The sequence below is a fragment of the Mucor mucedo genome (assembly GCF_025094135.1).
Source record: "Mucor mucedo strain NRRL 3635 chromosome Unknown EV154scaffold_3, whole genome shotgun sequence".
Taxonomy (NCBI): domain Eukaryota; kingdom Fungi; phylum Mucoromycota; class Mucoromycetes; order Mucorales; family Mucoraceae; genus Mucor; species Mucor mucedo.
The window spans coordinates 218169-243320 of NW_026252287.1; the positions used below are offsets into that span (position 1 = coordinate 218169).

Here is a 25152-nt window from a genome sequence, read left to right on the forward strand (position 1 = left end):
CTGCAGTTGATGTCATCCGCTTTGGCTTTGGTTGTACTAATCAGACGATTTATCAAACTTACTACAGGATCAAATCTCGTTTTAGTGGGAAAAAAATGTATATATATATAAAGCCATGCGTACAAACATTTTCTTCTTTTTTCTTCTTCATAATCACTTTCTTTCCACCATTTTTTTTTCAACCTTGTCAATTGTTTAAAAACTTGCCTTCTTTTTAAAAAAAAGAACAAGAAGATTTTTTTTTGAACAAGCTAGACTTAAAAAACTAAAAAAAAGAAGAAAAAATGTCATCATTTGAAGAGGAAAAGAAGCAAACCTATACGGAAAAGGTGGAAGTCTTTATGGAGGAAAAGAAGAAGGGAGATGTTCAATTTGAAGACCACGAGCATGTTGAGCATGAAGATGAAATCTCGCCTGAACTTGAACTCATGCTTCACACTGATCCCTCTACTGGTCTTTCATCTACAGAAGTCGCTGAGCGTATCGAAAAGTTTGGTTTGAACGAATTGCCTGAACGAAAGAAGAATCCCATCATCAAGTTCTTACTCTATTTCACGGGTCCCATTGCTTACTTGATCGAAATTGCTTGTATCATTGCTGCTGTTGTAGGTGATTGGTTGGATTTCGGTATCATTTTTGCTCTCTTGGTCATCAATGCCTTGATTGGTTTCATTGAAGAAGCAAAGGCCGAATCTGCCTTGGATGCCTTGCGTCAAACTTTGGCTCTCAAGACCCGTGCTTGGAGAAACTCTGAATTGATTGAGATCAACGTCAAGGAGCTGGTCCCCGGTGATGTGATCGTCCTTCGTATTGGTGATATCGTTCCCGCTGATGCTCATCTCTTGGGTCTTGGTGTAAACGGTGAGGAAAACTTGACTGAATTAATGATTGATCAATCTGCTCTTACTGGTGAATCTCTCCCTGTTGCCAAGAAGAAGGGCAGCACTGTCTTCTCTTCTAGTATTGTCAAGCAAGGTCAAAACTTGGCTGTCGTTACAAAGACTGGTATCAACACTTACATTGGTCGTGCTGCCAACTTGATTGCTATCACAAATGAAGAAGGTCATTTCCAAAAGGTTATTGGTAAGATCGGTAATGTTCTTATTTGGTCTACTGTCGTACTTGTCCTTATTGTCCTCGTCTACAAGTTGGTTGCCTTCCGTGGTACAGAAGATGGTGAATGGAAGCATGTTCTTGAACATTGTCTCGTCTTAACTGTTGCTGCTATCCCTGTTGGTCTTCCTACTGTGATGTCTGTTACCATGGCTCTCGGTGCTAAGCAACTTGCTACCAAGCAGGTTATTGTCAAGCGTCTTACTGCTGTTGAAGAATTGGCCTCTGTCTCTGTGCTCTGTTCTGATAAGACTGGTACCTTGACCTTGAATGAATTGACTTTTGATGAACCTTGGTTGACCAATGATTATACTGCTGATGATATCCTCCTTTACTCTTACCTTGCTGCTGAACCAGGAGCTAATGATCCTATTGAATTTGCTGTGCGTCGTGCTGCCGAAGGTTCCCTTGAGGTTCTCAAGTCCCGTCCCGCCAAATCATTGGATGTTCCTGGTTACAAGGTTACTGCTTTCCAACCTTTCAATCCTACTACCAAGATGACTGAAGCTACTATTATGGACTTGACTACTCAACAAAGTTTCCGTGTTGCTAAGGGTGCACCTCAAGTCATTACCCGACTTGCTGGTGGTAGTGATGATGCTGTAAACGCTGTTAACTCTTTGGCTCGTCGTGGTCTTCGTGCACTTGGTGTTGCCAGAACCGTTCCCGGAGATTTGACTAACTTTGAACTTGTTGGTATGATTTCCTTATTGGATCCTCCTCGTCCTGATTCTGCTGAAACTATTCGTGACTGTAATATTCTTGGTGTTGATGTCAAGATGATTACAGGTGATCAATTGATTATTGCAAAGGAAGTCGGTGCTCGTCTTGGTATGGGTCGTGTTATTCTTGATGCTAACCATTTGGTGGATCCTACCAAATCCGAAGAAGAAATTACGGAACATTGTCGTCGTGCTGACGGTTTTGCCCAAGTCATTCCTGAACACAAGTACCGTGTAGTTGAGTTGCTTCAGAACAAGGGTTATTTGGTCGGTATGACAGGTGATGGTGTGAATGATGCTCCTGCTTTAAAGAAGGCCAATGTTGGTATTGCTGTTGAAGGTTGTACTGATGCTGCTCGTTCTGCTGCTGATATTGTTTTGCTTGCTCCTGGTCTTTCTACCATCATTGATGGTATCAAGACTTCTCGTGCTATTTTCCAACGTCTTCGTTCTTATGCTCTTTACCGTATCACTTCTACCATTCATTTCTTGTTATTCATGTTTATTGTTACCATGGTTCATAACTGGAACATGCCTGCTATCTTGTTGATCATGATCTGTGTCTTGGTAAGATTTTATTTATTTAATTGTCCATTTATTTTTATTCACACACATATACATATTAGAATGATGCTGCTACTTTGGTAATTGCTGTTGATAACACTGAGATCTCTGAACGTCCTGATAAATGGAGAATTGGTCAATTACTGACCATGTCTTGTGTCTTGGCCGTCATGCTTACTGTCCTTTCATTTGCTCATTTCTACGTTGCCCGTGACGTTTTCCATGAGCATCCCTATGTTGTACATTCCATTATGTATTTGCATATCTCTTCAGGTAAGATTTTATTTATTTATGGGGAGAACCTTAAAAAACTCATCTTTTGTTGTTGTTTGTAGCACCTCATTTTGTTATTTTCTCTACTCGTGTTCCCGGTTACTGGTACAAGAATATGCCTCATTGGTTGTTCACTGTTTGTATTCTTGGTACCCAAGTTCTTGCCTTATTCTTCTCGGTCTATGGTGTCTTTGGTGAGAAGGAAGAAGTCCGTGGTTGTGGTTGGGCTTGGGGTATGGCCGTTCTGGGTGTCTCACTTGTTTACTTTATGCTTATGGATGTTGTTAAGGTCTGGCTTTTCAGAAGATGGAACTTTGCTCTTACTGCCAAGTTGGCCCCTACACCTAAGCGTAAGGCTAAGTTGGCTGCACGTGGTTTAGAATCATCTCAAAGAGAACGTTTAGAATGTGCTTGGAAGAAGGTTCAAGAGTAAGTTGTGCTACAATCAACCAAAATATAACCAGTTTAGCTCTAACTTTTTATTATTAGTCCTGTGGAAGCACACCAAATCATTGCTGCCTTCAAGACTGCTGCTTTAAAAGCTAGATAAATGTGTCTGTGATATATTTACAAACACACACACACACACAAAACGAGAGAGGAGGATGTCTATTACTTAATTATTATTACTTTTTATTACTATTTTTTTTTAACAAACAAACAATAAAGTTTTTTTCTCCAATCTGAGCTTTCTTTATTTAGAATGTGTGTGTGAATATTTTTTGTTGCGATACCGGAAAGAGCCGTGAATTGATTGCACTACTGTGATAAAACTAGAACGCTGATGTAATGAATTTTATTTTTTGCACTTTTTGGAAATATTTCGATGATAAACACATGATACAATTAAAGTGTCAAGTAAACAGGTTAGGGTGCGGGAGTGCAGAGTGGAGGGGAGGGGAGGGGAGGGATGAGGAAACAATAAGAGTTAAAACGCCGCTAAAAAAGCACTGGCCACACTTCATGTGATTATCAAGTATGGAGCATGAAAAAATCATGGTAAAGACTGGTTAATATCAACGAGATATTTATTATTATTATTATTATTTTTTCACATGAGAGGTTTGTTTGAGAAAAAAAAAAGGTTTTATGTTGTAATATAACAAACAACGCCTCAAAAAAAATCTTTTTAGATTATCATTATTTATATATAAACGACTCCTTTTTTATTTATTTCACTATCTTTCTCTTTTCTCTTTCTCTCTCTCTCTCTCTTTTTCTTTCTTTTACTAATTAAAAATACAAATGGGCAGAGTTGTTAAATGTAATCCAGCCGATAACGGTAAGCTTATTAAAGAAAAAAAGAGAAATGTGGTCGGATGTACAAAATATTAAAAAAAGAGTTGTGTACAGGTGAAAATGGACATGTAAAGCATTCAGAAGGCAACCATGAGAAAAAAAGGGCTCCCAGTACTCATTTTGTAGAACGCGTTACATCTATCCCACTCATCAAGGACAGCGTATCCAAAGCGCAAGATATTGCCAACAAGACGGCTTTGGGCAGGTTTACTTTAAGTCAAATGAACAGCACGTTAAACAACTTGAGCGACTATGCCAGTAAGAGCGAACCTATGCAAAACTATTATAAGCAATATGTTGCATCTCATGTACAAAAGGCAGATGAGTTTGGATGTAAATCACTCGATGTGATTCAAACAAAGATACCAATAATGAATCAACCTACTTCCGACATTTATCAAAATGTGATCAACAAACCTAGGCATGAATTATTTGGACAGGCCAAGATTAAGCTTGATTCTACCATTTCAACCGTGACTTATCCAGCACACGTGGTTATTCGAGAAACAAATAAACAACTTGGTATTTGTGTTGATAGCTTTGAAGGTGTTATTGATAAATATCTTCCTGCGGATGAAAAGAAGGACATTCAAGTTAAACAGAGTGAGGAAAATCAAGTGGTTCGAGTCTATGATATATTAAGTGATGCCTCACGTCGTCTCACTCATTTAGTCACAAAGACACTTCCAACCTCGCGTGGTGATTTATCTGTCATTGCCGAGAATAATACAATGCTCCAGAATTTGACGAGTCAAATACGACTCGTACAAGAAACATTGGTACAATCTGTTTCAGTCTACGGTAACCTTGTGCAAGAAAAGTTGCCTACTACTGTCACTACGAAAGCTCAAAAGACGTCTGAATTATTTGCTCATGTGTCCATCACCATTAATGATCAATTAAGTCAGCTTGTTGATTATGTTAAAACACAACCTGATTTGGTTAAACAAAAGTTACATACCCTGATTGAAACAACCAAAAGCCAGTTTGGGGCTCTTCAACAAGAATTCGCACGTCAGGATATCAGCTATGTCGTTAAGGTCAAGCATGTGGCTGGTAGCATTGGAGATCAAATTTTACCCTTGCTGCAACAGTTGTCTAGTCAATTGGAGGCATATTCGGAACTGACTCGTGAAAAAATCAAACATGAATTGAATGTACCTCTTCACTACTTTGGTTTAAATCAAAAGATACACACCCAATAAATGTTAATAAAAAAACAAAAAAAAACGTTTATTTTTCTTCTGTTTCAACAGCGGGTGTTTCAATGACAACATTGAATGCACCATTCTTTCCTCTTTCGGTCACAATCATTTTATCACTTGGTTTGGGTCTTGAATCTGTTGCTTTCACAATCAAACGCATCTTTTCGATCTTTTGCTTACGTTCCATTTGACAAGCTTCAAATGAAATAGCAGATACACCAACAAAGGTGGCTACTGCCCAGTTTGCAGAGGTGGGAACTCTACGTTTGCTAACAAAACGAAGTGCACCCATTGTCACACCAGCAGCTATAAATAATATATGAGCTTATCTATTGCTGGTCTATTTTATTTTTATTCATTTTACCCATGCCGTAAAGTAAAGCATTGCGAGCACAAGGAATCTTGTTGACGTCTTTAAAGTCTTCAATTTTGACAGTCTAAAAAAACTATGTGTTCAGGCTTGCTGTTTCGTTTTTTTCGGCTTGTTCGCGACATGTTACCTTTAACGCATCGACGAATTTAGGTTCTCCTTCTGAAGACATTTTGTAAAATTAAAAAAAAAAAAATAGGCAAGCTTAGTTTTCCTCAGGCTTTTCAAGGGCAGCCCCCATAAAATGATGTAATTCTCAGACAGCGGTCCCCCTTCACGGAGCATGAAAAACATCTTGACGGGAATGCCTCCATACCGCTCCCTTTCTCTTTGGTAAATAAACAATGTTGACTTCTGTCATTTGTAATTTCACCAGCAAAACACATATATAAAAATGGAACAGCACTATACTCTATAATAGGCCTCCTTGTATTTGAGAACCTGAATGGTTTTCACATACAGGTTTGGAGCAGGAGAAACTTTTAACAGTCGCCTTTATAGATGTCTGCAGGAAAGTTATAAAGAGTACAACACGTCATGATATTAGCTCGCTTCTTTTGGCACAGAGTTTTCTTTTGAAAGCAGCTTATAAAGGGAGGGAGCTACTGATAACGGTGCTTCTCCTGACTTTGGTATTGCTGGGGTAGATACTGATTACCAATGCCAAATAAAGCCACACGCAAAAGCCCGTAGCATAATACCCTCAGCTCCAAGTCACGATTACTCAATGATAAGCCCACCGAGGGCTCAATTCGGCTGTAGTGTGTGTGTCCAAACAATGCCACTACCCTTCAATTTAATCAATCAGGGTGGAAGCCTTATTTTAGACATGTTTGCTCCAAAGGGGGGGGGGCTGTATCCGACAATTTATATCTTACGAGAGTATTTGTAAATACTCTTCTGCTTAGGACCATTTTTAAGTATTACACAAATGTCCCGTTCTATGGACTTGAGAATAATATATCAGCTAATACTTTTGCTAATTTACCAATAGCTTTTGGCGGAAGGAATATTGCTTTTGCCCAAGTTGAGCGTGTGTTGTGGTGTCTTGAAGAACAGAGTCATCCAAGTCTTGTGGGACGCTCAAACAGACTACATGACCCTGTAACTGTGTCCGACAAAAGCAGGCTTACGCAATGAATTGACTGATTTTATTACAGGATTTGTTGTACTGTTTTAAAAAATAGTTCTTTCTTTTTGTTTACTATCGGCTCTTCTCCTTTTAAGAACAAAATTTCGGTAGAATTAGAATTGGGTGATCCGACCTGATATAATAAAATTATAATGGGCCTTCGGTTTGGCTTTTTTAAGTAAGGTCGGGGTAAAAGGGCGTAGCTTAATCGATTACACGTGATATACATAATAAACATGTCTGTTTTTAGCTGCAGAGAGAAAGAAGGGGAGGAGGTTCAACACGCGTTTTATGAAGAGTTTTGTGTAAAATTCATTATTAGGGTGCGCACGAGCCTATCATTTATACGGGAATTAATAATAAATCTGGGGGAGTACGGTTTCTACTAATCAAAGAACGACTATCAGGGATGATCGATATATAAAGTGTTGTTACATGTGAACATCAATTGTTTAACAGCATGTGAAAAGCCTAAGAGAAAAACTCTTTGAAGGGCGTTTTTCTTTTTATTCACTAAAAGTATTTGTTATTTTTTTATTTATTTTATCGGTCAAGTTCTCTAAATGTAAATTTCTTCCAATACAAAAAAGAAGTATGACTAGGGGGGGAGGGAGGGGGGGGGGAGAGAGCGTTACAAGCAACATTTGTGTTGTGCGCGGGCAATCATCGTATGACAAGAAAGACAAACAGATACGTATTTTGATGCTTACTACATACATTAAAAAAAAACGGTCCCAATGGATATAACAAGTTTTTTTTTTATTATTTTCTTCTTTTTCTTTTTTAATTTTTAATTTTCTAAAAAATCTAGACCTGTACCTTACATAATACACTTTTTTTTTAAACCAAGCCAAAAATTATTAGGTACGCTTTGATGGTCCATTTGTTATTTAAGAATTAACAAAATTTTTATTTGCCTATAGCATATATATTTTTTTTATCCTCGGATTATTTTCTCTAGAATACGTGAGATATGTCAACTTTCAATGAATATCAGCAATTAACTAGCATGCAGAATGATCATCTTCTGCATAATAGTATGGGTACGCCTTCAATGTTCGAATACTCATTTCTCGACTATCCAACAGGTAACATATACAAATGTTATTGTTTATGGAATCTTGTCTGGAAAATAACAAATAATAAACAGGACAAATGATGCTTAACAGTAGCAGTCAAGTTTCATTATCTGAAGCATCGGTTTGCTCTTCAATGGATATTCGGACACCCGATATACTTCCGGTTGCCGATGCATCTTTGTCTGTAACACAGGCAACTTACATGACTCAACAATGCCCTGAGTCTGGATGGCCTACCATGAACAAATGTTTGTCTTATCCATCAATCAAGGCTGAATATGATGCCATCAATGTAACTCATCATTCAGAATGAAAAAAAAAAGAGACACGTAATTAATATTGAATGTAATTTTAGATGCGTGAATCAATGCGTAAATTTCCTCATCATCGCCGCAATACTGTATCACTACCCATCTGGTGTGACGGTATAAAACAGGAAGATTTCACAGATGATAGAAGACAATCGATGAATGACTTGAATAATTTCTGTCACTTGACAAGGGAACAATTAATTCAACGCGTTGTTCAACTTGAAAAGGAAAAACAGTTATCGGCTTGTAGTCATATTGGTAAATTTTAATTTTTTTTTAATATTACCCCCCTGGACATCTTCCTAATACAGTAAATCAGGTTCCATTTCTCCAGTCTTAGGTTCTACCACCACCTTAGATCATTCTGATGCAGATGAAATTCACCCTTGTCTGTGGAATCATTGTGATGCATCAGCTAGTTCCCTAGATCAGTTGATATCCCATATTCGGGATATCCATATTGGCAGTGGCAAAGTAAGCATGCATAGTTACTACGTACTATTTATCTTTATTAAACTTTTTTTTTTCTAGGCAGCCTACTATTGTGAATGGTCTGGCTGTTCTCGAAACCAAAAACCCTTTTTAAAGCGTCACAAGATGCAAAACCATATGAGAACACATACTGGTGAAAGACCTTTTGAATGCCATATTGAAGAGTGTGATAAAAAGTTTTCCCGACCAGACTCCTTAAATACGCACATCAAAACACACTCAAGCATAAGGCCTTACGCTTGTCCAGTAGATAATTGTGGCAAAGCTTATTTCCATTCAAGATCACTACGTAAACATGCAAAGTCACATGAGACATCTTCTTCATTGACACCACCACCACCACCAACAGCGTTACCACAGCATCCTTACAATAGAGGTTTAAAACCCAACAAGTTTTACCAGCTAGAAACGCCCACAACAACAACAAACATTACGCCTACTATGCAACCTTATGCCTTTTACGCAGACGTAAAAGTTATGGACAATTATGAACAGCAACAACAACAAATAGCCGCAGCTGGTACTGCTTATTATTCTTCTCATTATGTTCAAACCTATGATCATCAACTTATGACTCCTTATTAATTATATTATGTCTTACTATATTGTTTCTTTATGTGTATGCTACTCCAATAAAAACCTGTAACCCCCCAATCATCTTACATCTTAAAAGTGTGACTAGCTTTTTATCAGCTATTTTTTTTTATAACTCCAAGGCCTTTCAAAATATCAGTAAACATCTTTTTTTATCTCTTTTTTATCAGTCATGTTGAGAAAGGCATTACAACAATCATTTAAAAGAACTAGCCTTGTTCAACCCTTGGTAGCTAATCGCTTGTTTTCGATCCATGCTACCCAGCGTCAGGAATCAGGCACCTTGAAGCCTACTTCAGGTAAGTTATTCCTTTTGGAAACGAAAGCATTTTAGTTCATGCATTGACTCTATTATTAGACTCTTTGGGTTTTGACACCAAGGCCGTCAAGGACTTCGATAGACCTATTTATCTTGATATGCAAGCTACTAGTCCTACTGATCCCAGAGTCTTGGATGCCATGCTTCCTTACATGACTGAATTATACGGTAATCCCCACTCCAGAACTCACAAATATGGTTGGGAGACCGAAAAAGCTGTCGAAAAAGCCCGTGAGGTAAGGGATAGAGACATGTTCAAGTAGTTTGGACTTGTTTGATACTCATATTTCATTTCTCTTCTCAAAACAGGAAGTTGCTAAATTGATTAATGCAGACCCTAAAGAAATCATCTTTACTTCTGGCGCTACCGAATCCAACAATTTGAGTATCAAGGGTGTTGCACGATTCTACAAGAACAAAAAGAAGCACATCATCACCACACAAATTGTAAGTAATAACAGCAAAGTATGCATGTAAAAAAAAAAGAGAGATGCTGACTAATCCGATGATAGGAACACAAATGTGTTTTAGATTCATGCAGAGTTTTACAAGAAGAAGGGTTTGAAGTCACCTATTTACCCGTACAAACCAACGGTCGTATTGACATGAAGCAATTGGAAGAAGCCATTCGACCCGATACTGCACTTGTTTCCATCATGACCATCAATAATGAAATTGGTGTGATGCAGCCTATTGAAGAAATTGGTAAATTGTGCAAGTCTAGAAAGGTCTTTTTCCACACCGATGCTGCTCAAGCCGTGGGCAAAGTCCCTTTGGATGTCAACGCCATGAATATCGATTTATTGAGTTTATCTGGCCATAAATTGTATGGTCCCAAGGGTATCGGTGCCATCTATGTCCGTAGAAGACCCAGAGTTCGTTTGGAGGCTGTCCAAAGTGGTGGTGGTCAAGAAAGAGGTTTGAGAAGTGGTACTGTTCCTCATCCTTTAGTTGTTGGTTTAGGTGAGGCTTGTAAAATCGCTAATGAAGAAATGAAGGTAATGGTCATTTTAAACGATAAGCAAATGAGAAGTTCCCGTGATGAAACGTGCCTAACGGTATCGTAAAATTATAATGGGAGTGAATGGTTACGTCTTTCATTAGGTTCTTTTTGGATTTATTTTTCCTCTTTTAAAGTAACCAAAAGCAGTTTCAAGTAAATAAGGGGTTTTTTCTCTTTATTTATTTTTGAAGCGGTGGATGTTTGCTTTGGGCGGTCTAATCGGTTCATTAGGAATAGTAAGGTTTTCACAATGAATCATTGTGCAGGGGTTCTGAGGAATATTTTCATTTGCTTTTCATGCTATTTTATGTTTCTTGAGCTAATCGATTTTTACAGTACGATCATGATAGAATCGCTAAACTCTCTAAACGTTTAATTGATGGTATTCAATCTCAAGTGGAAGAAGTCTATCGTAACGGTGATCCCGATCATAACTATCCCGGTTGTGTCAATTTATCTTTCTCTTATGTGGAGGGAGAGTCTTTATTGATGGCCTTAAAAGACATTGCCTTGTCCTCAGGCTCCGCTTGTACATCCGCATCGCTTGAGCCTTCCTACGTGTTGCGTGCTTTAGGCGCTGATGATGAAATGGCACACAGTTCGATCCGTTTCGGTATCGGAAGATTCACTACAGACGAAGAAATTGAGTTTGTTATCAAGAGAGTAACTCAACATGTGCATAGATTAAGAGAAATGTCTCCTTTATGGGAGATGGTGCAAGAAGGCATTGATATCAAGTCTATTCAATGGGCTCAGCATTAAAATAATTTTTTTTTATTGCATCAACACTTGTATAATAATAATTAAATAAAAAATATATGACAGAAAATCCGTAATATTGAGGACTCGCAAGTTCCTTTGTGAAATGACTATCGTCACTAAGGTTCAATTGTTTCATCATGTATCATGTATAAAAAAATACAATTACATTCTTGGTCGATTGTCTTGACCTATTTCGTAAGAAGTATTGTGCTGATTAGATATGATAGCCTGATATTAAAATAGGATTCATTATGACCAGAGCTGTCACAAGAGCTTCGCTATTTGTGTGTCCGTCTTCAAACAATCCATAATATAAACCTGAACCAATTTATATTACAAACTTGAGAAATCAATTGCCGTAGTTATGTAAAAACATATCTACTCGGCGAAGTTGGTACTGTGGACCATTGTTGTTCTGACAATAAACTTGAACTAATGGTGTTTCTTTGTTTATTCTTAAAGGTATATCAGGCTCTACGCAGAGTTGCGCATTTTGTTCATTCTTTTGTTTAGTTATCCACATCATATACATATAATAAAATTATGGCCGACGTACCCAATGTACCAGCAGGAAATGAAGAGCGTCCCATTATTGGGGGAGGTGCAGCAGATCGAACAGGCGAAGAAGAGCGCGGAAGAGGCAGAAGAGGTCGAGGAGTGACAGCAACTCCAGGTAAATACCACATAAAAAATTTGCGTGTATTTAGTTTTTAAAAAGAAAAAAAAAATGGTAGCCACCTGCCCATCATGTAATAGAACATTCAATACACAAGCCGGTTTAGCCATTCACAGAAGACGAGCTTCTGCCTGTAACCCTGCTAATCAACCAGCTAGAATTAGTGCTATAAGCGTGTTGACTGTTGCAACCGTGTGGTTCTTATATGCATTGTATGGTATTACCCGTGGAATTTCATATGGCTTATTAGGAATTTATTTCTTCAGTAATTGCACACCTGTTAAATTTCATTCCTCTTTGGCAGTTCTTGTATTAGGTATTTTTGAAACATTTGGTTTGAGTCCTTTGTATCGTGCATCAGCTCGATATAATCGTTTTTCTCGATGGTTCAGGGAAGCTTATCGTAGCTTTCTACAAATATAATTAAACCCATTGAAACCTACTTTTTATATAACTATAATACATAATAAATTCCCTATTGCAACAAATATTGCATTATCAATTTCGATTTGGTTGAACAAATTCATTTTAAAGCAGCTGCTTTTCTCAGACTTGACGCATTTTAAAAAACACGAGTCACACAGGACCGAGGATAACGAATACGCATTGAATGAGCATGGAACACCTTTGTTTATTCTTACGTTTTACTTATAGCTTTAACTGTCCAATTATTGAATAAACAAACTATATTAAATACACATCAAAGACATGTCGGGAACAAACGCGTATATGGTGGCCAACTTGTTGGAAAAGGTACGAAAAGAATATGCAACCAAATAGCAACACGTACTAAAGAGAGTGATTAACTTAGATGAGTAATGAAGACAGAGATTTTCGTTACATGGCCCTTAATGATCTCATGAACGAACTTCAGAAGGATTCCTTTCATATGGATGCTCTGATTGAAGGAAAAGTTGTTAAAGCAGTTTTGTTGCTCATGGACGACAAGAATGGTGAAGTCCAGAACTTGGCTGTTAAATGGTAAAGTTGGTTTGTCTCGATAATAGTTATGACTGCTAAGTTTTTCTTCATAGTCTTGGTCCCTTAGTAAAGCAAATTAAAGAAGATAACTTGCTTCAAATTATTGACCGTCTCAGTGAATTTGCTTCTCAACAAAAGAATGACGAGTTACGTGGTATTGCAAGTATTGGTAAAGTGTATTTTAAGCGTATACTGTACGTTCGCGGCATTTAACATAAAAAAAATAAACTAGGCTTAAAGACCGTCATCCTTGAAGTTGACACGAGCAAAGGAAATCAAGTGTGTGCCCGCATTATTCCCAGATTATTATCCACGATTCAAAACGTAAGATTAAGCATTATATTTATACAATTAAGGAAAATCATAGACTAACATATGCATGTTAGACTGACGGCTCATATGAGATGCAGATGGATACATTGGATATTTTATCAGAAGTCTTGGCTAGATTCGGAAACCAGATCTACCTCGAACAGCAAACAAAGATCCAAGCTACACTTTTACCTTTACTTTCACATAATCGTGCTGCAATTCGTAAAAGAACCACGTTTGCTATTGGACATCTGGTCGTTCACACTAATGATAATTTGTTTGCCCAATTGTATGCCTACATTGTAGAAGGTTTGCGTAGTAATGCTGGGTCCAGTGAAAAACTTCGTACTTTTGTTCAATGTGCCGGTGTATTAAGGTAAATAATACACACTTATTGGCCTTTCTTCCTTTTAATTTTTTTTTTCTCTTCTATAGTCGTTACAGCACTGCTCGTTTGGGTAAACATCTTTCCGAATTAGTGCCCATTATCTCTAGCTATGCATCTGATACTGAGGACGATGATGAATTGCGTGAGATTTGTCTCCAAACTCTTGAATCTTTTATTCTCAGATGTCCCGTCGATATTGCACCATCCATCCAAGACATCATTTCCCTTTCGTTGGACTTTATTAAACACGATCCTAACTTTGTTGAGGATGATGAAGTAGGAATTTTAGCTAAAAATCTATCTAAGTTTTACTAATTATACATGAATAGGATGAAGACGAGGCCATGGACGAAGACGATGAAGAAGAGGACGAATATGATGATGTTGCGTAAGTGCTTGTATTCTATTTTCAAATACACAAATACTTATTTTTTGCAGTGATTATTCTGATGATGACGATGATATGTCATGGAAAGTACGTAGATCAGCTTCCAAAGTATTGTCTGCTATTATTGAAACACGATCCGATTTATTACAACAATTATATGAGTCCGTTGCTCCTGCTTTAATTAGCAGATTTAAAGAACGTGAGGAATCAGTTCGTGCAGATATTTTACAGACATTTATCACTTTATTGAGACAAACCAACGTTTATGGTGGGAACAATGAGGAGCATGGGTTACGTAGATTTAGTGTATCAATCTTTGATGAGGATTTAGAGGATTTACCTTCAGCCTCTATTCAGCATTCTTCCGAATCCACTGATGGGTAAATCATCGCAGAAAACTGCTATCACAAACACATGTATTCATATCTGTTTTTTTAGGCCTAGGCAATTGCTTCGTGCCCAAGTACCTAAGTTATGTCGTGCGTTGTCTAAACAAATAGGATCTAAGTCTACACAGACTCGTCAAATTGGGTTCCACTTATTGCGTGAACTTGTTGTCGTTCTTCATGGAGGTCTCGCTGATCAAATTGACCTGTTTGTGCCAGTTATTGAAGCATCTCTTTCTAATCCAGCAGCAGACCAACAACAAGTTGCTTCTTCTTCCAACTTAAAGATCGAAATCCTCTACTTTTTACGTCTTTTCTTTCGTTATCATAATGCTCAAAGCATTCAACCTTATATCTCTCGTCTTGCTCCTGCAGTTATTAAGGCTGTTTCTGACAAATTCTACAAAATTTCTTCCGAAGCTTTCTTGGTCTGTATTGAGCTTATCAAGGCTATCCGTCCTATTTATGTTGATCCTAAAACCTCCGGTTACCAAATTTCGACAATCGCTAACGAGCATATTGTATTTATCAACGAAATTTATCAAATCACATTACAAGTACTAAATACTAGCGATGCCGATCAAGAAGTGAAGGAAAGATCTATTATGTGTCTCGGTACTCTTTTGACCCAAGTAAGCGATGTGCTTCAAGATAAACAAACTCAAGCTTATGACGTTCTTTTGGAGAGATTAAACAACGAAGTCACTCGTTTAATCAGCGTCAAAACACTTACCATTGTGTCCCAAAGTCCTGTTGCTGCTGGTGATGCTCTTTTGAGATGTGTTCTTGTCGCTGTCGATGAACTTTCGCTCCTTCTTAGAAAAAGCAATCGTCCTTTACGTATTGCTAGTTTAGAGTGTTTAACTATTTTGGTAAATAGGTAAGCTTCAGCAAGATAGAAAAGAAAAAAGGTTAAATTCTACAAATGCTAAAACATTGAATAGATACGGAGAACATATTTCAGCCGCTAGTTTCTCACGTTTGTTAAGCGAATTGAAACCTTTAATTTCTGACACAGATCTTCATCTTCTACCTCTCGCTTTAAAGACAGTTCAATCCATTTTATCTTTGAGTCCTGCTTCTATCAATGAAGTCAAGTTATATATTACACCATCCCTATTCGAGTTGATTCGATCACCCTTACTTCAAGGTGCTGCTTTGGATAGCTTATTAAATCTTTTTGCCGCATTTGCTAAAGCCAGTCCTTCTGACTACCAAGCGTTAGTCAAGGGTTTAGTTGATCCTCTTTTGGACGTCAACACATCCGGTGTGTCCGCTGGTGGTGTAGCTGCCGTTGCCAATAAGCAAGCTGCTTCTACCGTTGCTCAAAGTGTTGCTGTTTTAGCTGCTAACACAAGCAAGGAAAATCGCGATAAGACTATCTTGGAATTCCAATCTTACATCAAGAAGACTGAAACCAACGATTCTATTAAATATCTTAGTTTGTTAACTATAGGTGAAATAGGTCGTAGAATGTAAGTTTCAACTAACCGTTAATTGTTTAAGATGAATTGACACAGTTATATAGTGATTTGAGCAGCTTTGATCACATTGACGAGCAGATCGTTGCTTTGTTTGCAGCTCAGTCGGAAGAAGTTAAATTTGCCGCAGCCTTTTCTTTGGGAAATATTTGCGTTGGAAACATTAACAGATATTTGCCTTCGATCGTCTCACAAATCAAAGATCAGCCCAAAAAGCGTTATTTATTGTTCCATGCTTTGAAAGAAATCATTACACGTTACGACAGTAAAAAAGAAACTACCAATTCTTTAAGCAACGCAGCTGACGAAATTTGGGCTCTTCTGATTCGTAGTAGTGAATCCGACCAAGAAGAAGGAACTCGTACTGTTGTTGCTGAGTGTCTTGGTAAACTTGCCTTGACTGAGTATACCAAATTCTTGCCTCAATTGGAAGAACGTTTAGCTGCCTCATCAGCATACGTCAGAGCTACAGTTGCTACTGCTATCAAGTATGCTGTAGTCGATCCATCTCAGGCCTATGATGATTTGTTAAAAAAGATTATGACCAAGTTCCTATCTCTCCTGCAAGATACAGATCTGGTATATTTTGATTTTAATTTTAATTCTAAGAAACTCTTTGTACTAATCTGTTTCTTTCTTTTTTTTAGAATGTTCGCCGTTTAGCGTTATTGACAATAAACTCAGCTGTTCATCGTAAGCCATACTTGATCCGTGATGTTCTTCCTCAACTTATTCCTTTGTTATATGAGGAAACCGTTGTTAAGGAAGAACTCATTCATACCGTTGAAATGGGTCCTTTCAAACACAAAGTCGATGATGGTCTTGAAATTAGAAAGGTAAATTGCCTTTTTTTTCCTTAATAGGTGTATGTATTTTTCTTTGCTGATTAGATTTATTAGGCTGCATATGAGTGTATGTATACTTTGTTAAATTCATGTTTGGACAAGATTGATGTTTATGGTTTCCTTGATCATGTCCGAGTTGGATTAGATGATCAACATGATATTAAAATGTTGGCGTATTTGATGCTTATCCGCTTAGGCAAGGTCGCTCCCACCGCCGTTACCCAAAGTAAATGATATTAGAGTCTATAGAAAAATTAGAATGTTACTAAAAAAAATATTAGGATTAGATGATCTTGTTGCTCCTTTAAAGGCGACCCTTGACGTTAAGATGAGAAGCAACGCTGTGAAGCAAGAAGTTGAAAAGAATCAAGAATTGATTCGTGCAGCCCTTCGTTGTATTATCTCATTGAATAACCTTTCTGAACCTAGCGTCTCGCCAAAATTCGAAAATTTTGTTTACGAAGTCAAAAATGGACCACTTGCCGAAGAATATAAATTAGCTGTGGTTGAGGCAGAAAGTCGAGAGAACAGATCCGCTGACTATATGGATCTTTCATAATTTAGCTAAATTTACATACATGAAATAAAATTATATCGGTTTACTAAAATGCTCCCGAATATGAGATTACTTTCAAATACGGTTCAATGGAAATTCATAATGCTAGTATTTAACAGTTATGCAGTATATAAATCTTGAATAAGTATCTCCGGACTACGCAGACCACTGGGCGTATCATGCAATAATGAAAGTTTACGACAATACCGACCACTTAAGCTTTGAGATAAAAGCTTTTAATTTATCATAAACATTCCATTTTCATAAGATATATCAGTGTGATTACTAAAAAAAAGCCAAATGATTATGAGTATACAGACCACACACACACACTCACGCACGTGAATTCTTTGTGACGACGACGGAAACTAACTAACTCAGCTCGTGATAAACTTCGACATTTTTCATTTCTGGTTTTTACTATCGTTCTGCTTATTTTCTAAATGTCTTCCGAACAGCAAGCAAAAGACTTGATCACTCAAGCACAAAAAAAGTTAAACTCGTGGTCTTTCTTTGGGCCTTCAAACAAATGCGAGGATGCTGCTGAGCTATATGAAAAGGCAGGAAATATGTTCAAATTAGCCCAACAATGTAAATATATGCTACTTTTTTTCTTTTCTTTTTTTTTCGCAAGACTAAAATGTGCATCTACTAGGGAATGCTGCCGGTGATGCCTTTGTGGAAGCTGCGAAATTGTTTGAAAAAGGTGGAAGTGCCAAGTTTGAAGGCTCAAGAGCTTATGAAAATGCCGCAAAAAGTTACAAAAGAAACAACCCAGCTGGTAAAGAAAGAACGAGACTGTATGAATACGAATGGACATTTAATAGAACATTTCTTCTCCTTCAATAGCTGCTGTAGCTGCGTTAAGAGAAGCCGTTGTTCTTGACCAGGCAGGAGGAAGTTTTAGAGCAGCTGCTAAACATTATCAAGAAATCGCTGAATTATGTGAATCCACAGAACTAGATAAACCTCAAGATGCTTATGAAGCGTATGAAAAAGCTGCTGAACTATACAATGCTGACGATTCTCCTGCGTAAGTCATTACAAAATGGGAAGAGGAGGATTAATAACTGATGACCTTCATCTCTAGTTTATCAAATAAATGCCTGCTCAAGGTTGCTCAGATTGCAGCAGATTTGGAAAAATACGATGTTGCCATTGAGAAATACGAGAAGGTTGCCGTGGCCGCTATTGACGATCCTTTACTTAAGTGGTCCTTAAAGGACTACTGTTTTAAGGCTGGATTATGCCATTTATGTACTGGAGTAAGTTTGGAAGGGAAAATCTAAAATTAAAAGTGCTAAATGACATAGACTGACATGTGTAATAGGATATGGTTAAAGCAAGCCAAGCACTCGCCAATTATTGTAATATGGATATGTCTTTTGAATCAACTCGTGAATACACATTATTGAAGGGTGTTATAGATTGTATTGATCAAGGTGATGTTGACCATTTCACTCAATTAGTTTACGACTATGACAAGTTGACAAGATTAGATGCTTGGAAGACTGCTGTTTTATTAAAGATTAAAAAGTCCATGGATTCTGATGAGTTACGTTAATTTACATTTACCTATTTTGGAGCCTATAAAATAACAATGTCATGTTACTTCTCTTTCTTTCTCTCTCCCTCCCTCTCTCTCTCTCTCTCTCTCTTTCTCTTTATTTACCTATCCTCTTTTCTTTCCCCCTTTTTTTCTTACTCATTTCTATTCCAACATAGATACACATAATATATTACCATTAAAAAAAATTATGTACTCTGCCCAACTTCCAATAAATTCGGTTGTAGACGTTACAGGTTGGATTTATTTTTAAAAATAAAATAAAGACAAACATGATACTAATTGTTTTGCGGAAAACCTATAATTAGATACTCCTAACGCAGTTACACAGAAAAAAGGATTTGTTGATTTCAAAAATTTAAAACATACGCATTCTAGACTTATTAAAAAACAAGATTCATTGTTAAAAAAAGCGTCGATCCATTATTTACATATACTGGAAAATAGAAATCCTTCATATAAAAAGGGTTCATTGTACATACCAAAGAGGACATTAACGAACCCAAGAGAACCATCAAAGAACGACGGATATGACAATATCAACGATGATTACATTTTACGTGTTGAAGATACAATAGGAGACAATGACAAGTAGTTTAACTTTAAGCTGTTGATTTTATAGATAAAAGACTAAATAGAACCGTTCCTTATAGATATGAAATTATGGATTTGATGGGCCAAGGAACCTTTGGTCAAGTAGCAAAATGTCGAGTAAGAAAAACCAACCAGCTTGTGGCAGTCAAGGTCATAAAACGACAACCAGCATTTTCGATGCAAGGCGACAAAGAAATTCAAATTTTACTAAGGGTAACGAGCTGCTACAAGGTTATAGAAAATAAAACTTAATCTTAATACTATAGCTTAGAGATCGACCAAACAAAAAGGACAATTTTTTGCAATTACAGGATTGCTTTACACACAGAGGTCATACATGCGCAGTGTTTGAATTACTATCCATTAGTTTACATAAGCTTTTTAATCAACAAAAGGGAAGGCCTAATCTAACAATTAGTGACATACAAAAAATATCAATCAACATACTAGAAACACTAGCTTTACTAAAAGAAATGGGGATCATTCATACCGACTTGAAACCAGACAATATTTTGATGAAAAGGTACATAAATGACAAAGAAAGCTAATATTTTTGTTCACCATTTAATTCGTTACTTTAGTCTTGACGATATTCACGATGTCAAATTAATCGACTATGGATCTGCATTATTGGTAACAGAAAGTTTAAACTATTATGTCCAGACAGCATTTTATCGATCTCCCGAGGTGATTTTGCATGTGCCTTTTAATTGTGCAATCGATATGTGGTCGTTCGGATGTTTTGTGGCAGAGATGTTTTTGGGTATACCCCTCTTTCCAAGTGGCAATGAATACACCTTGATGCAGATGATGGTATCACTTTTAGGGTAATGACATCGATAACCAAAAACAAATTGTAGAATTAATAAATATGTCTATTAGATGCTTGCCTCCAGATGATATGCTGAAAAAGGGCAAAAGATCCAACAAGTTTTTTCATCTTAAGGGTGATACAGGGCCAAAATTAAGAGAGTCAGTAAAGAGCTCACATGATATTACTGTAAGTAAATCCACCCTTGCTGACATTATACGGGGGTTCAAATCATTTGATGGGGATGATGACGATTCTGTAATCAATAACGATGAAGGTATAAGACCATGATATATAATCGCTACAAAATGACTAAAAACTTCAATAGACATGCTAGATCGAGAACGACTTTTAGATTTTTTGAGTAAAATTCTAGTATTTGATCCTAATATTAGACTAGACCCCATGGAGGCCCTACAACACTCTTTTATTACCTCTGTAGCATCCCCAGTTATCAGCGAACCTTCTGCTGTGCAACTAAATAATGAGCTATCGCCAGCTCCGGTTCATCTGTCTTCACCTAATGCAATCGCAAATAATTCTTCTTCTATAAATACATCAAGAACAACGGAGGAAAGTCCAGCTATCCGAACCCCTCCTAATCCACATCGTTACATTAACCTTAGAAAAAGTAAAGAAGGCATACTATTATCACCGAGTAAGTCACCCTACAAATCACCAGATGTCACTGCTATACCATATCTCGAAAATAAAGCACTGTCACCTCCTCCTAAAAAGGTTTTAAAATCTATACTTAAAAAAAGTCTATCGCTGATTACCAACAATTTATTCAGCCACAACAACAACCTGCTCAACAAGACAATACGCTAGATGCTAGAGTTAATTTTTTGTACAATGAACCCCGACCTCAATCAGCCGTGCTGATACCTAACGCAGTAGCCCCTCCATATGACCAACAACAACAACAACAACAACAACAACTGCAACAACTACAACAACAACTGCAACAACAGCAACTACAGCAGCAGCAACTACAGCAGCAGCAATATGCAAATTATGGAATACAAACAAACAACCAATTACAAAATGCGATGGCGGTGCCCACATACAACCCTAATGGCTATCAGCAACAACAACACCAACTCCAGCAACAACTTGTTACGGCTTACAATAATGCCGGTTACCATGCAGCACAATTACCATATGTAACAGTGCCATCGCCTTTATTATATCGGAAGCAGTACAACGTACCCCAACAGGCCCCCGTGTATCCAAATAGACACTTTAGTCCTAAGCAGCTTTTATAACTCATCATTCGTGTTACATGTGTGCATAAAAAAGCATGAAAGGGGGTATCATTTTCTTTTTTAATATAATATAATACAGTCTATTTAAATATATAATATACAAGGTTTTTCGTCTATTTTGAGTGTTTCTTTTTGTTTGGCTTTTTGGCGGTTGAGAAGGATGAAGACCAAGAGTTTTTATTTGACAGATAATCGATACCAAATAGAGTTTTAATGAAACCTTGAACGGCAGATTTGATTAATTCATAGTGCTTCAGGTTTAGTGAAACTAGTGTACTACTGAAAGCTGTGTTATTTTCACTATGTAACATTAGGTTTTCTCGTTGAGAGCGAAGGTACTGGACCAAATAATTCAATGAAGCTGTAGTGACTTGTTCATCATAATGTATAGTTAACTCTCCGCAATTCTCTAGCATATCCTTATATGCATAAGTGTGTAAAAATCGAATAAAGCTGGATTCTAATAGAACGTAGACTGACGTTTTCGCTTCATTAAATGTATCGGCTGTAATGATGGTTGTTTTTGACAAGAAGCGGCTCGTAATGGTACGTTTCACTCTATCATCAAGGTTGATTTCGAAACTTGCGTTGCTCGATATATATTGGTCAAATATCTTTTGGGCCTTGCGTTCTTGTTCAGCCAGGGATATATTCTTGTTTTTGAAGATTTGTTCAAAGCATTCGACCTCCATGAAAAAAAACTGAGTATTATGTTAGTCATATTAAAGTTAACAATAATAATAAAGACTTTGTCGTACCAAATTTTCAGAGCTGAATTCGTCCAATAGATAGAAGAGGAAGTAACATAAAGGCACTTTGGATTCTAACATGGCTTTCAGGCCTTCTTTCATGATTTCGCTGACACAAACATCAATTGGTGAGGGTTCACCAAAGAAACACTCTAATTTTTTTGAGGACCTGTCAACCTTAACTTTATATAAAGCGTGTACGTCCAAAACATTGACTAAGGACTCGTCCATAAAAGATGGTAAGGATAGTAAACTAAGCGCAGCAGCCAAGCTGGTACGCCTTGAAGGAGGTTTTTCATCAACTGCCGAAGACCTTCTTGATTTGGATATTGATCTTCTTCCCTTTGATAATTGTAACATATCGACTCCACTGTACATACTTCCAATACTCATATGAGATGTTCTACGTTTTTTCGACATGTAAATTCGGAATGAGTTAAAAAAAAAAAAAAAAAAAATCCCCAGAAAATTTTTTTAGCAATGATGTAAGTTCCCACTTTTTTAATCAGTAAGAAACTAGACCAATGAAATTGAAAACTACAAGTTTTTTCAAGACATTGCCAGTTAGATTACACGGTTCCCCTCCGCCCCTTTTTTTAATACAAGTAACAGGCCGATGTTTCGTAAAGTTTAGGCCCGACTGATCCGATAAAAGGATCCCCTTTTGAAGCTTAAAGCCGATTACGTAGCTGCTGAGTAACAACAAAATATATTTAACGCTCCGTACGCCAAATGGTGTGACGATGGGATTTATAACAAAATGTAGTAATCTTTGCCATTCTGATTTGCATGATACTTTGTCAGTTTAGTTTTTTTTGTTCAAGAAAGCGTCTTAGTAAAAATAAGCTCAGCTTCTAGATCAAACTTTTCTTTTATAGATCCGCATTGTACTCGGACCACATCCTTAAGGTTTTGTGAAAGACCTAATAAGGTATTTTGGTCTGTTTTACTGTAGATATAAAAAGAATATGTGCGACTGATCATTCACTGGGCGTTTAAAACCACTTACTATTTTATAAGGTTTTAACAAGTATGCTTTGTTCAGGGCAAAGATAATAAATCAAATCAAATTGGCCGACTCTGTGCAAAAGATAATTTTGTCTCGTTAAAGGGATGAAGTTAAGAGTTATGATTATCATATGCTACATTAAGAGCCTTTCAATGCAAAGAATCGGATTTAGTTTAGAGTTTATAATCGGCGAGCTGCAGTCTATAATTAACTGTGGCATGTCGCTAGTAATTTAAGGTCCGTGAGGTTAGTACAGGTAATAAATTTAATTTTAAAAAAGGATCTTCATGACAGTTAGTAGCAGGCTAATTTCTAGAGATCTGTCTGCCATGTTTCCTTCAAGACGAGTTACCACATACATGTTCAATGATGTAGAATATTGTGTTGTCTTGACAGAAGCATGTTTCCTTATATCTTTTTTATTTATTAACATATGCCGGCAAAACCAGTTTTATTAATAATCGTACTTTGTATTCCGTCAAACAATGTAATGTACCAATTCATCGTCGCGTAATGTTACATAAAACCCAATCCTATGGCCACTGTTAAATTATTGCGCGATATACGACCGATACCCTGACATTTTATTTAAACAATCCACCAAACATTTCCCCATCCCAACAGACGGGCGAAAAATAAGGACATATTCATGGTTTCAGAGACATGTACAGTAAAAACTGGCTGTTGTATCGTTAGAGAAAAAATAATGGGTACTATGTCACACAACACTCTTCATAGCAATCAGAAACGTACGATTTATTATTGCCTCTGGAAATCGACAAACCCGATATTTCAGCTTTTCTTGTTTATAACCCTGCCCGTCATGTCTATAGTTCCTATAGTCCTAAAACCAATGCTTATTTTTTTGTCCCACCCGGAAGCATATTACGAAGTAGGAAAGCCCAGATAAACATTAGAGAGTCGATATGGTTACTTTAGTGTAGCCTGTTCTATGCTGAATAATACAGGAATAAGGATATACCTATGTAATATAAAAAAAATTCTCGTATACAATATATTCTCCCTCATTTATCCTCAGGTACCGAAACATGGCGTGTATATCAAGAGAACTCTATCCATATTAAGAATAAAACTCAACTTGAGATACAGCTTCCGGGAAAGAATTAATTAGGATTGGTATGGGCTGAACGATGTCGCAAAAAAAAAAACCTTTTTGGCGATGCGGGTAGTAAAAGTCGTCGAATCCGGGAACACTGGTAAAGCATTCGATAAACCTGTTTTAAATGCCTAATCAATCCTAAATTCATATATTTCTTAGATTCTAGTAAAAAAAGAGCCTTGCGTTGTACATGTAATACATATGTTCGGAAAGATTTCTTGTTAATTACGCCGTGAAAGAATCTCACTTTGAACACTTCTTCTCCTTTTCTTTTCTCTCGTGAATGAGTGTGTGCAATTTTGCTAAAAGAATGACTCACCGAATTTCCAAACTTTTTCTAAGGTTAAGTCTTTCTATTTTTTACCTTGTAGTGAGAAGCTGACCACTTTTTCTTTATCCCTTAAGACACAAGCAGTGTACCATTCGGTTGGTTTTTTATACCTTGTGCGAGGGGTAGGGTCTGGAACAATTTGAGGTATTTAACCAAAAAGCAACTGGCTCAATCATATCTTTACTGTAATGTTTACATATAGTAGCTAAACTTACAAGTTTTTTTTTTCTTTTACTTGACCATATCAAAAGCTCCTTTTTTTGGTAGCGCTATATGTAGCACCAATACTAAATGCAGAGCCACTGAAATGTCAATTTTCCCCTTTGGTGAGGCATTGGCTAAACGTATCAGACTCACCCAACGCACTTTCCGCCCCAGTCCGGTACTAAAACTTCAATACGCCGTTAATGAGCATTTCGGCTACAGCCTTAGTTAAATAAAAGCCTTAAGCT

At 37.1% G+C, this 25152-nt stretch overlaps 10 protein-coding genes across 10 annotated transcripts; 8 read left to right on the forward strand and 2 right to left on the reverse strand.

Moving 5' to 3' along the window:
• Window positions 1-135: 135 nt before the first annotated feature.
• Window positions 136-3545, forward strand: EV154DRAFT_455461 (plasma-membrane proton-efflux P-type ATPase). The gene is made up of 4 exons (XM_051597341.1): window positions 136-2402; window positions 2462-2672; window positions 2735-3101; window positions 3162-3545. The coding sequence occupies exons 1-4, from the start codon at window positions 285-287 to the stop codon at window positions 3220-3222; spliced, it is 2757 nt and encodes a 918-aa protein (XP_051463226.1). The 5' UTR covers window positions 136-284; the 3' UTR covers window positions 3223-3545.
• Window positions 3546-3728: 183 nt separating this feature from the next.
• EV154DRAFT_175134 (uncharacterized protein) lies at window positions 3729-5190 on the forward strand. The gene is made up of 2 exons (XM_051594214.1): window positions 3729-3954; window positions 4014-5190. The coding sequence occupies exons 1-2, from the start codon at window positions 3918-3920 to the stop codon at window positions 5174-5176; spliced, it is 1200 nt and encodes a 399-aa protein (XP_051463227.1). The 5' UTR covers window positions 3729-3917; the 3' UTR covers window positions 5177-5190.
• A 242-nt stretch (window positions 5191-5432) lies between these two features.
• Window positions 5433-5721, reverse strand: EV154DRAFT_400136 (uncharacterized protein; the record flags this gene model as incomplete). Its single annotated transcript, XM_051595264.1, has 3 exons — window positions 5433-5482; window positions 5541-5613; window positions 5677-5721. Coding segments are annotated over 3 exons (168 nt in total), but the record flags the coding sequence as incomplete, so codon positions are not given.
• A 2375-nt stretch (window positions 5722-8096) lies between these two features.
• EV154DRAFT_175250 (uncharacterized protein) lies at window positions 8097-9214 on the forward strand. The gene is made up of 3 exons (XM_051594215.1): window positions 8097-8326; window positions 8388-8542; window positions 8600-9214. The coding sequence occupies exons 1-3, from the start codon at window positions 8113-8115 to the stop codon at window positions 9143-9145; spliced, it is 915 nt and encodes a 304-aa protein (XP_051463229.1). The 5' UTR covers window positions 8097-8112; the 3' UTR covers window positions 9146-9214.
• A 97-nt stretch (window positions 9215-9311) lies between these two features.
• Window positions 9312-11310, forward strand: EV154DRAFT_547074 (cysteine desulfurase). The gene is made up of 6 exons (XM_051604731.1): window positions 9312-9453; window positions 9513-9709; window positions 9783-9920; window positions 9986-10471; window positions 10668-10712; window positions 10813-11310. The coding sequence occupies exons 1-6, from the start codon at window positions 9327-9329 to the stop codon at window positions 11236-11238; spliced, it is 1419 nt and encodes a 472-aa protein (XP_051463230.1). The 5' UTR covers window positions 9312-9326; the 3' UTR covers window positions 11239-11310.
• Window positions 11311-11781: 471 nt separating this feature from the next.
• Window positions 11782-12337, forward strand: EV154DRAFT_558029 (uncharacterized protein; the record flags this gene model as incomplete). Its single annotated transcript, XM_051605472.1, has 2 exons — window positions 11782-11911; window positions 11973-12337. The coding sequence occupies 2 exons, from the start codon at window positions 11782-11784 to the stop codon at window positions 12335-12337; spliced, it is 495 nt and encodes a 164-aa protein (XP_051463231.1).
• A 214-nt stretch (window positions 12338-12551) lies between these two features.
• On the forward strand, window positions 12552-17311 carry EV154DRAFT_547075 (armadillo-type protein). Its single transcript, XM_051604732.1, has 14 exons — window positions 12552-12667; window positions 12726-12895; window positions 12949-13064; window positions 13128-13219; window positions 13282-13583; window positions 13643-13871; window positions 13925-13983; window positions 14034-14363; window positions 14422-15249; window positions 15314-15844; window positions 15898-16429; window positions 16498-16686; window positions 16750-16921; window positions 16977-17311. The coding sequence occupies exons 1-14, from the start codon at window positions 12623-12625 to the stop codon at window positions 17252-17254; spliced, it is 3873 nt and encodes a 1290-aa protein (XP_051463232.1). The 5' UTR covers window positions 12552-12622; the 3' UTR covers window positions 17255-17311.
• Window positions 17312-17617: 306 nt separating this feature from the next.
• On the forward strand, window positions 17618-18971 carry EV154DRAFT_490904 (soluble NSF attachment protein). Its single transcript, XM_051599478.1, has 5 exons — window positions 17618-17842; window positions 17907-18032; window positions 18101-18284; window positions 18342-18516; window positions 18582-18971. Exons 1-5 carry the CDS (start codon window positions 17695-17697, stop codon window positions 18813-18815), a joined length of 867 nt encoding a protein of 288 aa, XP_051463233.1. The 5' UTR covers window positions 17618-17694; the 3' UTR covers window positions 18816-18971.
• EV154DRAFT_175335 (kinase-like domain-containing protein) lies at window positions 18775-21165 on the forward strand. The gene is made up of 7 exons (XM_051594217.1): window positions 18775-19054; window positions 19127-19409; window positions 19472-19625; window positions 19679-19935; window positions 19994-20239; window positions 20295-20500; window positions 20552-21165. Exons 1-7 carry the CDS (start codon window positions 19009-19011, stop codon window positions 21052-21054), a joined length of 1695 nt encoding a protein of 564 aa, XP_051463234.1. The 5' UTR covers window positions 18775-19008; the 3' UTR covers window positions 21055-21165.
• Window positions 21166-21498: 333 nt separating this feature from the next.
• Window positions 21499-22856, reverse strand: EV154DRAFT_175302 (RGS domain-containing protein). The gene is made up of 2 exons (XM_051594216.1): window positions 22250-22856; window positions 21499-22192 (listed from the first exon to the last, which is right to left on the reverse strand). The coding sequence occupies exons 1-2, from the start codon at window positions 22658-22660 to the stop codon at window positions 21605-21607; spliced, it is 999 nt and encodes a 332-aa protein (XP_051463235.1). The 5' UTR covers window positions 22661-22856; the 3' UTR covers window positions 21499-21604.
• Window positions 22857-25152: the final 2296 nt, after the last annotated feature.